Source organism: Pelodiscus sinensis, chromosome 2 (assembly GCF_052426305.1).
Source record: "Pelodiscus sinensis isolate ZL-2025 chromosome 2, ASM5242630v1, whole genome shotgun sequence".
Taxonomy (NCBI): Eukaryota; Metazoa; Chordata; order Testudines; family Trionychidae; genus Pelodiscus; species Pelodiscus sinensis.
In genome coordinates this window covers 241,070,996-241,088,360 of record NC_143053.1, presented here as the reverse complement: position 1 = coordinate 241,088,360, position 17,365 = coordinate 241,070,996, and the positions used below count along the sequence as shown (strand labels likewise).

The following is a 17,365-nucleotide window of genomic DNA, read 5'->3' as shown; positions in this document are numbered from 1 at the left end:
AAAAAGTGTCATCGAGGCGAGTAGGCCCAGGCTGAAACTAAGTCCAGACGAGCCCCAATGAACTCTATGTCTCGCACTTCTGGGGAATACGGGATTCACCCAGGCAGTGAATACATAGCAAATGCCCATCTGATGCTGGCATGGGGTCTCAATATGAATAGCACTTCTTAAACCCTGGTAAGCCCAGCATGTCTCTGGACGGTATCTGTGTTTTTGTTTCTTTTAAGAAAACGGGGAAGCAAAATCTGGAGTAACAAGGAAGGGAGAACCTGGAGAAAAATTACACGGTTCTCACAGCCTTCTGGGCAACCAGAGTTGCATCAGGCTTCCCTAAGGAGAATTTTTTTTTAAAATGATAATTATAGATAGTTCTACTCAGTTTATTAACTATAAACTTAGGAACTAACTGCTAAGGTAAATACACCTGAGGCGAGAAGCTGAAGCTCCATCCACGATCGAGGGTGATTAGTGACAAACTGAATGGAGGGGAGGGTCAGGCCACTCACTCGAGGCACTAAGGCGTGAATGCCACGAGACGCCTTTCTCGCATGTGCAGCTCAATGGGAGAACTGCTTTGCAAGGCTCCGATCTGCAGCGCCGGGACAATCCATCACCAACAGTGGAGCACCCACGGGGACATCACTTGAACAACTAGTCGATCTCATTCTCTCACACGTAGATTTTAACAACGGACTGGAAATGGAAAAACAGGTTTTCCTGCATTTTAAATGCCCAATTTGTTTCTTAGTCTCTAATAAAATAGTCAATGAACTGAACTAGCTGAATAAACTGAAATGAAGAAAATATTTTTTCTGGCCCTGCAGCACAGACTACGGATATCAAAAGTACTTCAACAAATTCTGGTCCCAGGTATTTGGCTCATGACTTCTACAAGTTCAGTGTTCTAATTTTCTTTAAAACTTGGCAGCAAACATATACTGCTTATTTTTTTTATTTTAATTCTTAATAGATCATCAGAAATGTAGTCCTTAACATACATTGTCAATTTCAAATATAATTTTAATTTTAAATGTTTAAATAAACACAAAATCTAATTTACATTTTAAAAATCCATTTTAATCGTCAATTTTTATCAACCCTTTGAAAGATAGGATACAAATTTGAAAGGGCACAGAAAGTTCACAATACATTACAGTTTAAATTATACTTTGACTAAAAGGAGAACCAGTTGAAAAGGTTTATTTCTTGAAGCTGTTATTTTATATCCAGAATGTTAGATATGCAGATATATGACAGCTACTGAATTAACATGTGCAATTAAACAGTAATGAACTTAAAAAAAAAATCACTCCGTTCCTTCAATTCTGTTGAAGAGCTGAAGTGACCTCCTAACACTTAAGGACTCAGCTAATTAAGGCAATAATAGAAAAGCCCCCTTTACTTTCATGTGTTATCAACGAGGCATGTGGGGAGGGGGGGATTCTGAGAAGGTATTTTATATTTACTTGGTATCAACTTTGTACAAATCATTGTTTCTAGGATAAGAACAAAAAAGAAACCAAAAAAGTTGAATTATTTTTAGAGTTGGTTTATTTACATGTTTATTTTAAAGGGGAGACTTAGTTAAGGCCAGCCAGAGGCGTGCATGGATTCTGCTTTAGTTATATTGCAACTCCAATTTTAAAAAAATCACCTGGAGTGTCCCTTATACCATATATGGTTCAATGATGCATATATCCAGATGTTTAAAATATTGAGTTAATGTCCTTGTTATCTGTGACAGTTAAATGGGGGGTATTGTCTTTAAAATTAAAGTATAAAAGAGGGAACAACACTAGGTGAGGATTAGTATATGAGAGGTAACAGTGTAAATATTTCAACATATATCATTCAATAATTAATGAAACAAAGCTGATGAAACAATTTCTTTAGCAACACAAACAAGAAAATTTGGTGCATTAAATATACCTGTTAGTACAATGTGGGACAAGACAAATCAGTAACATCAGAACAAAAAAGGGTCTTAGCATACATTTATGTATCTTAGAAAGGAAACACTGCAGGCATATATAATGAACTAACTAGAAAATGTTTGTGTTTAGAAGAAAAAAAGAATTCCTTCTTTATATAATGGGTTCAAACAACCATTACAAATAACATCAGTCTCCTCAAAGTTCGGAGGCAAAATCAGACCTGTTTACCACCAGCAGGTCGAGGAGATCGCTTGCCACTCTCTATGAGCCTGCCAGTTGACACAACTTCCAAAAACACAGTAAATTGATTTGACAACAGGGACTCAATAGTAAGATATTTTATAGTTAACATTCTGTCCATACTAGGATGTAGCAAAAATCTTTAAAAGTTTTTGGGTGTCAATTTGTATCTCTGTTTGATCACTACTATAGATCCAAACCACCTTCGACAAAGGATCTGTAGATCTCATCACTTAAAGAAAGGAAATTCAGATAAGTATGGATACATTATTAGTCTTAGCACTAAGATATACAGATGTTAGGAGATTTTTACAAGTGAAAAAACTTATCTGATGAAGTGAAATGTGGCTGTGATGAGAACCTTCCGAGATATTACTTATGCTCATGGCTGCTAATCTAGACATAAACATTTCCATCTTGAATGACTGTTCTTCAGGAAACTATTGTTTCAGATTGAGTTCTGCTCCACTTCTCTAGAGCTTTGACACTAGAAACGGGTAGATGATAACCCTTATTGTGCTCCAGCAGCAATGTGTGACTCCACCATTGGGGAGGTTGGGCATGAGCACCAAAAGCTCCCTAGAAGGGGGTGGAGAGCAGCAGTACCCAGACTGAGGCTCTGTCCCCGTTACACCTCAAAGCCTGTCTCTGCTCTGTCTTCTACACCCAAAGCCCCACCCCTGCTCCATTGCTACTGTCCCAAGTAGGGATGTGAAAGTGTAACTGTTTACATGGTTAACCGATGAGCCTGGGGACATCGATTAACCTTCATGGACACGGGCAGGCTCCCAGTATGCACAGGAAGCTGGCTTAAATGCTCCCTGTGTGTAACCATTGACATTTTCAGTGGTTAAATTTGTACTTAATTAACCGCAATTTAACATCCCTAGTCCCAAGGCCCCCACCCCACTGCTTATGCTTCTTTGCCCCCTCACCACAACGCCCGTCCTATCTCCTGTTGAACTTTGCGTAAGTACAAAAACTGGACATTCACTGCCATCAGGCACCCCCCGTATTACCACTTGCTGCTTACCAGAATGCTTGAAGGGCTCAGGGCCAAATGGAGGTCACAGGGGATACTTGGGTCCTAGCCATTGCGGTCAGCCATTGCACCTGCCAGCAAGTGGTGGGAAGAACAGGGGGAATTAGTGGAAGAAGCAGGGCTTTGGTGCAAGAGTGCAATGCAGGAGCAATGCCTTGGGGTTGAGTATGGGAGGGGCTACTGCTCAGGTGCCCTTGCAGCAGCAGCACTCCAAAGGTGGCAGGCCGATGGCGCATCTCTGAAGGGAAGTCCACAGTTAGTAAGGCTTAGCTTCCCCTGGTCTCTTATACTTACTGCCCATGACATGTTCTCTTGGCCCAGGACTGGTTCATCTGAGCCACGTGTTATAACTTCCTTCATGCACAAGTGTTTCTTTGGGTTTTAAATTGGAAGTGGGATCAATCTGCATCTTGACAGAAATGTAGATGCTTTTTCTTTTAAAGGCAGACACTTAGTGGGAAAGAGAAAACAATAGATATATTCAGAATTAAATGAAGCATTTGATGCTGTGTGACACAAAATCTTAATTAAAATTGTCTTCACTAGGGACAGTCACATGGACTGACAACTGGCTGAAGAAATGTAAACCAAGGTTATGAAAACAACAGCCCAATGCGATATTGCAGAAATGTATATTAGGTCTTGCCTTAGGTAATATCTTCATTAAGATGTGTTAAATGTATGATATGAACTGTATCAATAATCTTATTAAGAATTATGTTATATTGGAAGATATCTGATCAAATTATTTCTATTAATAAAAAAGGAGCAATCTTTGAACTAACGGAAACATAAGCCATGCTGCTACATGATAAGGACAGCCAAATGACAACGTAATAGTCATCATGTGACAGTTATTTTCAGCCAAAGTAAAGCTACAGTCTCACATTTCCAGTAACAACTTCATAGTACATAATTCTAGAGAGCTTCAGCTAGCTGTGAGCCTCTAGTCCAGTTTTCAAATCTTTGTTTAACTGTGGACAAGAATTTCAGTCATAGCAGCCTACAGTGGAAAAACTTAATGCACTGACTCATTGCAGGGGAATGCTGTTCATCAAAATTCTTCTAAAGGTTATCTAGTAGTTTATTTATGTGAGAAGGGTTCTATGTTTTAGCAGCTTGCTGCACATAATTTTAATAATATGTTTTTGGCTGATAGACACATACACAGTTTTTTAAATTAGCCCCATAAGTGAGCTCTCCAAAAGAAGCAGCCATCATTTATTCAGCATCTTCACTAGCGCATTCAAAGAACTAAGTAAATATTAAAATGACAATTTGTTATGCAATTTAAGTGTATAATCTTACATAGGCCAGTTTTTAAATCACATAAAGCTAAATTTAAAGGTGGCTTGTAAACAGCTTAATTTTCAAAGTTATCTGAATTTTTTGCAACTAAGTAGTTTAACGGATCATCTGAAATGGTGGAACACAAGAGACTTGATGGGCAGATTTGACAGCATAAAAATACAAGTTTAAGTGTAATGAGCAAGTTAACAGGTCAGATCCCCTCCACCATCCACAAACTGACATCCCAAGGAGACTCATCTGCTCACTCCATTCCAATAGTCTCGTTTCTTCACTCTCAGTCCGTAGCTCACAAGTTGCATGTGGCTCTCCAAGGCTCTCTCCAGGAGTGCCAAGAACAGCTGATTCGCGATGCTCCTGGAAGGAGCAAGGCTGGATTAATACAAGGACTTTTGGGGAGCAGCCTACGGTGCCAGGCTAAGGGGAGGACACAAAAATATCTCTGTGCTCCAAAAGTCCAGATCTTTGTTAAGGAGCTCGGCCCCCCAGACTGGGGCTCTGGGCTGCAGCCACTAAAGCCCCTGCATTAATCTGACTGTGGGGAGGGGAGGAGGTGCCTCAAAACACTGCTGTTTCCCACTGCTGGGATGTAGCTGTGCATTTGTCAGGAAAGCTTATGAGGGAAGACTAAAGGCGCTTGGCTTGTTTAGTTTAGAAAAGAAAAGACTGAGAGGGGACGTGATAGTGATAAGAAAGGCTTAGGTTGGACACTGGGAAAAGCTTCCTGTGGGGGAGGGAGAGGGTTAAACACCAGAATTAATTGCCTAGGGAGGCTGTGGAATCTCCATTATTGGAAATATTTAAGAACAGGTTAGACAAACATCTATCAGTGATGATCCAGATGGTGTTTGAGCCTGCCATGAGGGCAGGGGAATGGACTTGATGACCTCTCAAGGTCCTTTCCAGTTCTATTACTTTATGATTCTATGCTTTCATATTATTGTATGTGTGTGTTTGGTGGGCTGGTGTGCAGGGGATATAGTAGTCATGTGGCTCTTTTGGTTAATTGTGGTTGCAAATGTGCTTCCCAAGTCACATAACTGAATATCATTGCTCTCTACCCTGGTGGTTAGAGCATTAGGGAAACCCAGTTCCCCTGCTTCCGTGGCTTAAAAATGCATGCATGCACAGTGCAAGAGTTTCAGCAAAAGAGACAGAGAGCCCAATATCAGAATATCCCATATCCCAATGGTTATGGCACTCATGTAAAAGATGTGAAATGCTATTTTCAAATCTCTTCCCCTCAGGTGGAAGGGGGACTTGACTGGGAGTCTCCCACCTCCTAGGTGATTACCTTAACCATTCAAATAAAAGTTGAGGGATATATATTCCTCCTCCCCATATACCAGGCTTCTTGCAAAAATATCTTTGACCTCTAGCTCCAAAATGAGTTCATGGCTGAGAACTACATCAGAACTGTAAAGTCTGCAGTGTAAGGTTTGTAGTGTACACGGAGTCTTAAAAGAGGCAGATCTAGCATGTACCGCTCATCAACATCTCCCATTGGCTTAAGCAGCTACTCACCTCTGTGAATCAGTCTAAGGGACCCATCAACCTCCATGCATTCAATAGCAGCCCAGGCACTTAACTCAGACTTTATAGACTGCGGTGTGAACCTATGATTTTCTTGGCACCTAAAAGGCTGGTGGTGTAATGCAGATGTCAAAATGACTACATACCCTCTGAATCTAGGCAAGGGAGCAAACAATGGGTGAGATACTAGGTAGTACTGGCTTCAATATACCTTTTTTACACTGCCTCTTTAAACGCAAGCTGAACAAGATCTTTATTAAAGCTAATGGACATAAGATTTAAGAGTGCCTTCTCTCCTTTAAAAATTTAATGCAAGTTGAATTTAGCTCAAAATTTAGCTCTGGACAGGGGGAAATCAAAATATGTAGGCTAAAAGAAAACAAGTTAACTCTTAATTCTCTTGGATTTGTGACTTTGTTATTGCTATTCTTTCATACTTCCCACACAAACTTGATGTCTAGATAATTGTCTGCAATACTAGTCATACAATTGATTAGCTGCAGGTAAGTATTAGGACAACCATCACTTTGTAGGCAAGTTTTATACTTGGATTTGACCAAAAATTTACCATTATATTTGTGACTCAGCCTGCAACTTTCAGTATTAGCATTTTAGAAAAAGAATTCTCCTGAATCTGCTATACCTAGCACAGCAATGTGTAGCAGTAGGATAAATAGTCATCTGTTTTCTGTCTTTTCATGTTGCTGAGCATAGGAAAATTTAACTGATGGTACTTTATGGCCTGAAAAGTGGCAAAAATGGCACTGCAGGGTCCCATTTTTGCATTTAAATTTTGTTATCAGATTGGTTGAATTCTTAGTTTGTTTTGAGCTAGCAGGCTTAGAAGTTACCAGCTGGATCTCAGGTTAAGTTTTGTTGTTCTGAGTTCACATATTCATCATCAGTAAAGGATCTGTAAGACAAATTCCTGAAGGTTGCACCTCTCTGACCTCAGTCTTCAAATTCTATATTCTATAGCAGGGGTCGGCAACTTTTCAGAAGTGGCGTGCCAAGATTTAACTTATTCACACTTCTATTTATGGATATGCATACCGGGAGGAGGGGCAGGCTAGGTACTGTGACCATATTTCCTGAACCTGCTGGAGCTGAGAAGAACAGTTTAAATTATTAAACAGATTAAGCATTTTAACTTTCTCATGTTAGTTTATCAAACTTCATTTTAAATAAAGCAAAATATTAATTTATGTCCAACACAAAAAGTTTCAATGTTTCATTTATGGCAGGGGCAGGGAATCATTTTTGGACTGGGGGCCACTGACCCACAGAAAAAATCAGTTGGGGATCACACAAGTCAGAAGCAAAATAAACTCCTTCAAAACCCCCCAACCCTCACTGATGTGGCCCCCAACTGAGATGCCTCCCTCTTCTGGTGCTCCAGCTCCATGGGATGAGGGAACACGGGGGAGGGGGAGAACTGAGTTTCAGGGCTTCCCATACTCTAGATTTACTTTTCTGGGGTTCCATAGTTAGTGGACTTTATGCACCCCCTTAGGATCTGGGGTAGGGACAAAAAATGAGGGTTCAGTGTGAGAGACAGGGCTGCCAGCAAGTGGGATAGGGATGCAGCATCTGGGCAAGAGGTGGAGTACGGGAGGGGGTGAGAAGAGCAGGGCCTGGAAGGGAGTTTGACAGTAGGAGAGGGTGTGGGGTAGGGGTATGAGAGGGAGTTTGGGGGCGAACGGGGTTTGGGAAAGTAATGCAGAAAAGGTGAGGGTGAGAATGCAGACAAATAGCTAATTGGGGAGGTAGGCAAAGAAGTGTGAGTAAAGGAAAGTGCAGCTTCTGCAAAGTAAAATTGTATCCCCCCTCACATCTTCCCTCTGCTCCAGCCTCACTCCCCTCAAACCCATGACCCCCTGCACCATCCCATCCCCCTCAGTGCAATGCCCCTTTCATCCTGCCTCCGCAACCTCTTTCATCCCCCCCTTTAACTCCCACATTCTGTTCCCCAAGCATGCACACTGGCAGCAGCGCTGGAACTCTCAGCCCCCAGGAGCAGTGCTGGAGTGAGGAGGGGCTGGGAGAGGGGAGACAATCACTTCATTGCCTGGCCCAGCCCTTTGCTGGGACTTGCCCCTCATCTACAGGCAGCTGCTCTGGGGCCGGGGCAGGCAGAGCCTGCGGCTGCTCGGGGCTGGTTCCACCCCAGCTGGGCACAGCAAGGTGCTGGAGAATGGGCTCCCTGTCCCCTCCCACACCCTACAGGGAGCAGCATGGCGCAGCTTGGGCCCCAGCGCCTCACTGAGTCAGCAGCAGCTTGTGACTCGCTGCCCAGCCCTGGATCTGCAGAGCAGCTCCAGCCCCGCCCTCTCCTGGGGCAGGAAGCAGAGCCTGTAGCCAAGAGGGGGGCGTTAACCCCTTATCTCCTGGGAGCTGCATGCCCCAGCTTGGCAGGAGTAGCCCCAGGGACGCGGAGCCCAGTGCGGGGTCATGCCTCCAGCCCTGCTTGCCGGGCCACCCAAGTCCCTATGCACTCATGCCTCTCCTGGCCTTGCAGCAGGAAGCCAGAGCTGGTTCTTCAGCCTCTAGCTGCATGGCAACTGCAAGGCCCTAGCCGCTGCTGGGAGAGGGTTGTTGTCCCCTGCTCTATGGGCAAAGCCAGAGCAGACTTTGAACCATTAACTCAAAATTGAGCCATTTTTCTTCCACAGCCATACAGGGGTCTACAGTGCAAATAGGAGTAAAGTAAAATTGTCTAATTTGTCATAAATCCATCATCTTCACTGCAGAATCATTTTGAAGTGTCTGACAAAAAACAAGATATTATGTGTATTTTATTCCAAAAAATGATGATTAAACAACCTGCACGTACCAAAGCAGTTTATGAAAAGATGTACAGATGTGCTTTATATTTTGAAGTAGAAATGATCAGTTTATTCGTCAGCAGCACGATCCCTCACCTCCTCTTTCAAGGCACTAATATTTATTGTTTATTATCAATATTTAAAATGAAACAGATATTTAAATATGCATCCTGTGAAGTCAATTCACACACTTTGCACCATTTCACCAGTGTTTTATTGGACAAAAATTAAATACACTTTCTAAAAACTTCTAACTATATACATTAGGTTAGAAACATCCTAGTAAAACTAATACATGTTGATAATTCTATACTAATGTCCTTTCCCTTTCAGTGCTGTGGTGGCATAGTCTAATAGTAAGGCAACAGTAAGTGCAGTCTCACTGAATAACTTTTGGCTTATTTATGCAAGAAAGTTGCATCAGATTTTTTTTTTTTTTTGGGGGGGGGGAGATCTGGTTTACTTAAATACAATCCAAACGCACAGTTTAGACAGTTTGGTTTAAAATTTTAAGCATAAGCTTATTGGGTAGTCGAGTGCAGTAATCGACTACTCGCTATGAAAGGCAGCAAGGGGGGAGGAACAGGAGCTGGTGATGGGGGGGGGGGCGCAGAGGCAGCACAGGGAAGGCAGAGGCGGTTGCTGCAAAGCAGCCTGCAGCAGGCTGAAGCTCATCATGGGCAGAGGCTGCTCTAGCAGCAGCCCCTCTCCACAGGGGTCCCAGTCGGAAGCTGGGCCCCCCCAAGGACAGAGGCAGCTGCTGCAAAGCAGCCCCGGTTTGCAACAGCCTGGGCTGGCCATAGGCAGGGGCTGTTCCAGCAGCAGCCCCTGTCCGTGGCCAGCTGCGCTACCGCAAACAGGGGCTGCTGAACCTGACGCAAGCCGGGACCAAGCAGTCCCACCTCACTTGTGTACAGGACTGCTGCGCCTCTGCATTTTAAATGTAGTAAGAGCCACTAGGCAGAGGCGCAGTGGTCCCAGAGCGAGCCTCTCCTTTTCAACTAATCCTGTAGTTGATACAAATTGTACTGACTACATGATTAGCAAAATACCCGTTAGATGGGGACACTGTTTAGGGTAAACAACAATAAGCCATTCTTAAACAGAAATAAATATACAACTCTCATACAAAGACAGATTGCAAATCATTTTGGAAATTTGCAGTTAAGCTTTTCCAGTAATCTTTTCTACAAAGATTCAATACATTTAAGCTTCAGAATCATTTGAAGTAGATCAATTGGAAACACTAATAAAGTATTTGTGGCTTAAATGTTTTCATGCGGAAATGGTTAATAATGCTAACATTTCTTCATATGCTTTTCTGCTGACTGCTATCAGAGACTTGAATACCTCTCTTCCCAGGCCATGGATGCTATCAGACCGGGAAAAATCTCAGAGCTGAAAAAAAATCTTAAAAGCCAGCTCCCCCCAGCACCGTCTCCACAGGACAGGGGAGTAGTGGGGACTAGACACGAGTCAGGAAACAGCTAATTCCCAGCTTGCGCCCAGTGCCAGATGCTGTGCCTCTGCTTTTTAAATGTATTAAGAGCCTGCCAGCTCTTAATACTTTTAAAAATCAGAAGCATAGCAAGGGACCCAGCACAAGCTGGGACAGCTGATTCCTGGTTTGCACTGGGTCCCCTGCTGTACTCCAGCCATTTTACATTTAACAATGGTACGCAGCAGGGGGACCCAGCGTGAGCCAGGAATCAGCTGTATTGGCTTGCGCAGGATCCTCCTTGCTGCACCTCAGCCTTTTAAATGCATTAAGAGCTGGCAGGCTCTTAATACATTTAAAAGGCAAAGACGCAGCAGGGTAGCTCTCAGGAACGGAAAGTAACCCCACTGTGACTGCCCACCTATCGACTAATCTACTAGTCGATGAAAAATCCATCAACTAGTCGATTAGTTGATTAAATGAAATTTAACATCCCTACCACAGAAGTTAATGGACGAGAGAGTGCCAGACTAGAGCAGTTCAATCTATATTACATTCTTTCAACACATAATGCTAAAGCAATATTCCTACCCAAGATTTAGGTTTCAATTTTGCAGTAGTTTATACTCTACGTTATTTTTTTTATCAAAAATAAAACAAATGGAACTAAAGAATTCATGCAAGAGTATAGGTTATTTTTAATAGAAAGTTTCTTCTATGCTCTCCCTGACTCATTTTCTGTCTCACTGTCCCATAACAGTAATAAGCCTCCAATATTAAGGAAACATTCTCTTTCATTATTCCAGTAACCAACAGACAGAGCAATGCCCCTCTAACTGAGAAGCAACCTCTTTGGATAGTTATGAGATTGTGGATTTAATGCCTTGTCCAAGCATCTTCATTTTGGAATGGCCCTCAAATGAATGGCCCTCACAGATAAGTTTGTAAATAATGCAGAGAGAAATGAGAGAAATAGAATCTTCTGAGATACATTACTTAAAGAAGGAAAACACAAAATAAAAACTCCCATAAAACTTTTTTATTGACTTTGGTACCAAGTGCTTTTGTCCATTTAAGGAACAGCTGTAACTTCAGAAATGTGGTCATTCCACTCTCAAGCATTCTGTCTTCATAGATAAAATGTATCATAATTATATCTGTCTGGAATACAGAACACTAAAAGGTTAAAAAGGGCCACGTTTTGGGGTTTTTTTTACACTTGGGCCAGCCAACTGATTAGACAAAAACAACAAATGCACATCTGCTAACATATATTAAATATACATCTCAAGGAAAAGCTAATTTTGGAAATATCTGTCAAATAAGAAAGCTGTTTTCTCATTGCACTATTTCAAAAGTCCCTGAAGTAGATATTTATGCACTGCATCAATATAAACAAAGTCTTGGGTAATCAATCACTAGAGAAGGTCAAGGATAAAAAGAAGCCACTGATTTGTAATTACAACGAAAAGTGGGTTTCAGTGTTTCTCAAAGTGGTTCGTGGATCTCACTATGAGAACTGGCCACTGCGATTTGTTTATTTACTGGCTCCACAGCCATGGAGTCTTATGGCTCCCATTGGCTCTGGTTTGCCATTTACAGCAAAGTAGAGCCGTGGGAAGCAATGCAGCTCCCCTTGACTGCAAACAGTGAACTGGAGCTAATGGAAGCCAGGTGGCTCCGTAGATGTGGAGCTGGTAAATAAGCAAACCACAGCGGCCAATTATCAGGTTTCTCAGAGTGGATCCATGGAGCAATTTGAGAAACACTGTTCTCGTTGATAATGAAAATTAATTTTCATTTCCATCGACTACTCGATTTGTCAATAAGGGGAGAAAATTGCAGTGGGGTTAGCTCCCGGCCTCGGGAGATAATACATTTAAAAGACAGAGAGCCACTAGGCTCTTAATGCATTTAAAAAGCAGAGGCTCAGCAGAAGGACCGGGCACGAGCGGGGAATCAGCTGTCCTGGCTCACACTGGGTCCCTGAAGCTGCGCCTCTGCCTTTTTAATAGATTTAAAAAGCAGAGGTCCAGCATCTGGGACCCGGCATGAACCGGGACAGCTGATTCCTGGCTCGCACCCAGCCCTTCCACTGTGCCTCTGCCTCCCCTGCCCCTTCTCTCCCCCCGCAGAGACAGCAATAGGGGGAACCGGCTTCTAAGCCAGCTCCCCCCAGGACCGGCTCCTGCTGCCTCTTTCTGATAGGGGGTGGGGCAGCTAGTTAAGCTTGACTAGTTACTTACATCCCTAATTAAATCTAACATTGTTCCTAATTCTATCTTTTCCTCACTAATGGAGCTTCTGCTAACCACATTTTTCCTCGCCGAGTTTCTGCTGTCCTCTAGAATTTCATCTCTTCAGTGGCCTACAAAGTATAGTTTTAGACCTCAAGGGACAGACATGGCATAGCCACACTTCCAAAGCTTTAGGTCTTTGGTCTACTTACACAGGGAAATAAATGTCATTTTCTCTAGTGGAAGGCTTGGCAAAATGTTGCCTGTGGGCTGGAACTGCCTTGCAAACAATTAGATCCAGCTCTTCGCCACCATTCCACATCCCAGCAATTCCCACTGGCCAGAAACCAATCCTTTGAGCAGCCTACCTTATAGTCTTGCTGGGCTCATGGCCAGGAGCTGCCTAAGTAACACCTTCTGGTCACAGCCTGCACCTTGTTCTCCAGCCCCCTACCTCCCTCAACCCCCTCCCTACAGCCCTGCCACAAGTCATAATCCAAGCCCTCTGCACCCCTGCTCCTGCACCCATACCCCCCCGACCCTGCACCTCCTCCTACGCACCTCCTTTAGATCAGAATTGTCTCCTGCACCCATAACCATATCCCCCCCCAGACCCTTCACCCCCTCCTGCATCCCAATCCCTTGCCCCAAGTCACAACCCCTTCCTTCACCCAAACTCCCTCCCAGACTCCACATCCCCACCTGCCCCCCAACCCTACCCCCAGCTCCCTTCTGCACCCAACCTCCATCCGACACCCTTTGTCTCCTCCATTAATATCAAAGAAGAGTGAGACCCTTGACCATTTACCAAATGTTTTGAGTGACGCCCCATCAGAAAGTATTGCCCACCCTGCTGTAGCGCCTGTACAAAACGTGACACAGCGCAAAAAACACAAAATTACACAAAATACAAAAAAATTAATCTTGATGACAGAGGGCTTCCTATCTGTATATAGTTTCTGTAAGCATCTTCCTATGAAGAATCTAGATAGCAAATTAGATTATTGAAATGAACTAGCCATGCTATATAGTTAAAATTAGGGATGTTGACATGTACTTGTGTACATGTTTAACTGTTAAGCCTGGGCTCACTGGTTAACCCACAGTTACATGTGTACGCTCCCTCCTCTTCTCTCCTCCTCTGCCCCCTGCTCTGTATCAGTGTCAAGGAAGGTATGGGGACTCTTATCTTTGTGAAACTTCAAAGGTCCCTTGACATTATCATGTGGATTGCAGGTAACCCTGTCTAAGCACTTCTTAAAATAATTAAGATGTAAAGGAATTACTAAACAAAAAAACTTAGTCAACCTAAACTTTGAAAGATGGTTAACTTCAGGTAACACTATAATTTTTATCAAGCGTTATAAATCCTGCAAATCCCAATTAAGGCTCCACTTTACAAAAACAATAGAGATCTTTTTTTAAATACACAGGTAAGCACACTAAGTACACTCAAATAGCCTTAGGTCAGTCCCCATGGCAAGACTAAGAACAGAGCCAGAAACAGATCATCATGCATGTATTCAAGGTTCAATAAGAATCACTGGTAAATTAAAGCTATGTGAGGCTGGCATTTCATACTCAATTTTTTTTAAGAAAATGTACTCTGAGAATTTATCTGAAGCATGAGATTTATACCTTAAAGATTCTTTATTTTCTTTGAACTAAGTTATGAGGCTAAGCTGCATATTCCAGTTTAGACAGCTAGAATGTTGAACTACATTTTATTTCTTTGCAAGAAGCCCCAGCCATGATTCAATCCCTACCGCTAAATATAAAGTTAGCAGAAGGCAGTGGCTGCTTCATGCTCAGCACAAGTATTTACTAGATGGGCCATAAGCGCCTGAGTACTGACGCTAATAAAAAGAGGTAGGCAGAGCAGGGCTGCTCTCAAGGCAGAGTGGGTGCACGGGTGAGGGCAGACAACAGGTATGTGGCCAGGAGGAAGAGATGCTATGGTTTGGGGTTGTGAATGAAGCCCCTCTCCAGCAGGATCGAGTGGAGTCACGGATACTGGAGGAAGTCCTAGGCAGGCACCCAAGGGCCCTGGCAGGTGATGTGTCTCCTCAGTCTAGAAGCCCCAAAGACTCTAGATCGGATCCCCCCCCACACACACACACACCCCTCAGCCCTAGGCCAGGCTAGAACCTTCTTGTCTCTTCCCTCGGGGAAGATGACAGATGCCGGCCTGGGGTGTGTGTCCATGCCCCATGTGGTCGGGTCCCGAAGGCAGCGGCAGGCGCCGGCCCCCGGTAGGCAGGGGGCGTCGGGCCCCGGCGCGGGGTGTCACTCACCCATGCAGGCAGCTCGGCCGAGGAGACGCTGAGCCGCACCACCCGCTCCTCGTCCTGCAGGAAGGCGAGGGCCCGGCCCAGGCGGGAGCTCTTGCCGCCGCGGTGCCTGCGCAGCCAGAAGAGCCCGAGCAGGGCGAGGAGGATCCAGCTGAAGCTCAGCCCCAGGTAGCCCAGCACGTACACGGGGAAGACGAGCACGAAGCTCCGCGCGAACTGCGACACCAGCCCCGACACGTCAACGCTCAGCATCGGGGGAGGCTCCGGCACCGGCTCCGCGGCCGCTGCCATCCCCGCCGCGGCGGGATCCTCCTCCGACCCCGCGCCGGGGGGCTGCTGGGCCCCGGACCCGCTCATGCTCTGGCGGCGGCTCCTCGGGCGCTGGCTCCGGGCGCGCAGTGGGGCAGGGCTCGCATCCTGCGCTCAGCCCCGCTCGCCGCTCACTGGCACCAACGGCCGCCCGCTTCCGGGTGCCGAGGGAGGGGAGGGGAGCGGCGCAGCGGAGCGGCCCAACCGCGAACCCGTCCCCGCCCTTCCCCGTCCTGCTGCGTCTGTGGGCGTCGCTGCGGGAACCCGGGCGGCCCGTCCCCAGGGAGCCTCCCTCCCCCGCGGGACACGCCACACGTGGGGCCCTCCGAGCCGGGGCTGCCTGCCTGGCGCCCCTGGGCAACGAGGCGGGGGCAGCTACACCGTGGCTGAAGCTGGCTCTGGGCCAGTCCGGCGGGCAACGAAAGCTAAACAGTGTCGCCCCCCGCCCACCCACCCACGCGTCAGTGCGTGGGAGCCGGGGCTGACCTACGCCGCGCCCGCAGGCAGCAACAGCATCCCAGCTCCCCTCCCTTGGTCCTGCGGCACTAATCAGAGGATCAAAGGCCAACTGTGCAGGAATAGAGGCGCGTGGGAGGAGACGTGACAGGGACAGAGGGGGAAATACAGGTCGGCTGATCAAAATCAGGGAGAAAGACCATAGAAAGACCATAGATGGGAAAGGAGACAAACACTCTTTAGCAGCTTCAGGGGGTAGTGGAGTTAGTCTGTACAGGATAAATTTAAAAAACAAGGAATAATCTGGTAGCACTTTATAGACTAACAAAACATGTAGATGGTATTGTGAGCTTTTGTGGGCACAACCTGCTTCTTCAGATGGCCGGTCTACCAGACTATTTGTTGTTTTTTAAGTTTATTCTTTTTAGGGCCATAGAAGTAAGGGCTCTCCAAGTACAGATGTAAATTGTACTCACCACACATCCCACCATCTCCTGTTCTTATATATCCTAGTTCCTTGTGACTACTTTTCTCATCACACCAACTGCCTTCTGCATATTTTGCACCTATAATTAACAGCAACAAGAGATAACTCAGAACAAATGGTTAATACGTGAGTAGCTTCAAAGGAGCCACAAGCTATTTCTTCCACTTCCCAGCAATGGCAGATTTTCCTGTAGTTTCCCCCCCACGATAATTCTACTATACCTGATTGTTAATAGTATGTTGTTAGTGCCTAGGGCCTTAGTCAAGGTCAGGGATTCTTTGTGCTAAGTGCTATACACTTGTATGTAGCCCAGGTCTATGCGTGAAACTCACATCCATATAGCTATGCAAAACAACTTAAAGCGGAGTATTTTTTTTCCTGCGACTGACTTCGATTTACGCAAATTGGGGTGGGTTTTTTATGCGTGACTTAAGAGCAGGGAATGGGGGAATTATAACACAGCAGGTTCTACAAGCGTCAACAACTTTAGTGTGGAACAGATGTATACCGGGGCAACTTATAGCGGGGACGCCCTGTACCAGCTCTCATAGAGGTGATGTTATTAATTCCACAGAAGGGCTCTCTCCTGCTGGCTTAGGCCTGATCTACATGCCGGAGCTAGACCAACACAAGCTTATTCACATCAACTTTATTATGTCAGTATTTACACTAGAATTCTGCTTCTGCCAAAATAAGTCCCAGACTACGCTTGCATAATTCCATCTCCACAAGAGCCATAGCACTTATGTTAAGGTGACGCCATGTCTGTGTAGACTAAGGATATTAAGAGGCAGGTAATCCATTAATCACATAGTCAGTAACATTTTTATCAACTACACGATTAGTTGATAAGGGCAGGCTTCCTCAGTCCTGCTTCGTGAGGGGTCCAGAAGCTACCCATGCTGTGGCTCTGCAGTTTAAATGTAATAAGAGCTGGGTGCGCAGGCAGCCTGACTCCTACTACATTTAAACTGCAGAGGCACAACAGGAGTAGCTTCTGGACCTGGCACGAGCTGGTACTGAGCTGGGATTGTTCAGTCCCGGTTCATCCTTGGTCCAGCAGCCACTGGGAACAGAGGCTGCTCCGGCAGCAGCCTCTGCCCGCGTTCAGGTCGGGCCGCTGAAGACAAGAGTTGCTTCATGGCAGCCTCCCCTGCCCCACCTGCGCTGCTGCCTCTAATACAGGCTCCTGCTTCCCCCCCTTGCAGCCTCTGATACAGAGGTGTTATGCCCATACAAAGCACACAAGATCTTTTATAGGGAAG

The 17,365-nt window shown here is 45.2% G+C and overlaps 1 protein-coding gene across 5 annotated transcripts in view; it reads right to left on the bottom strand.

Moving 5' to 3' along the window:
* Positions 1-16,119, bottom strand: part of ESYT2 (extended synaptotagmin 2) — a 179,546-nt gene extending 163,427 nt beyond the window's left edge. Inside the window, exon 1 of one of the 5 annotated variants that reach the window (XM_089776777.1) lies at positions 16,090-16,119. In XM_089776777.1, coding sequence (XP_089632903.1) covers positions 16,090-16,104 — 15 coding nt within the window. In that variant the 5' untranslated portion in view covers positions 16,105-16,119. Of the gene's footprint in view, positions 1-14,851; positions 15,433-16,089 lie in introns of those variants that run through there. The other 4 variants (XM_075922735.2, XM_075922736.2, XM_075922737.2 and 1 more) reach the window with 4 other exon arrangements.
* Between the last annotated feature and the right edge of the window lie 1,246 nt (positions 16,120-17,365).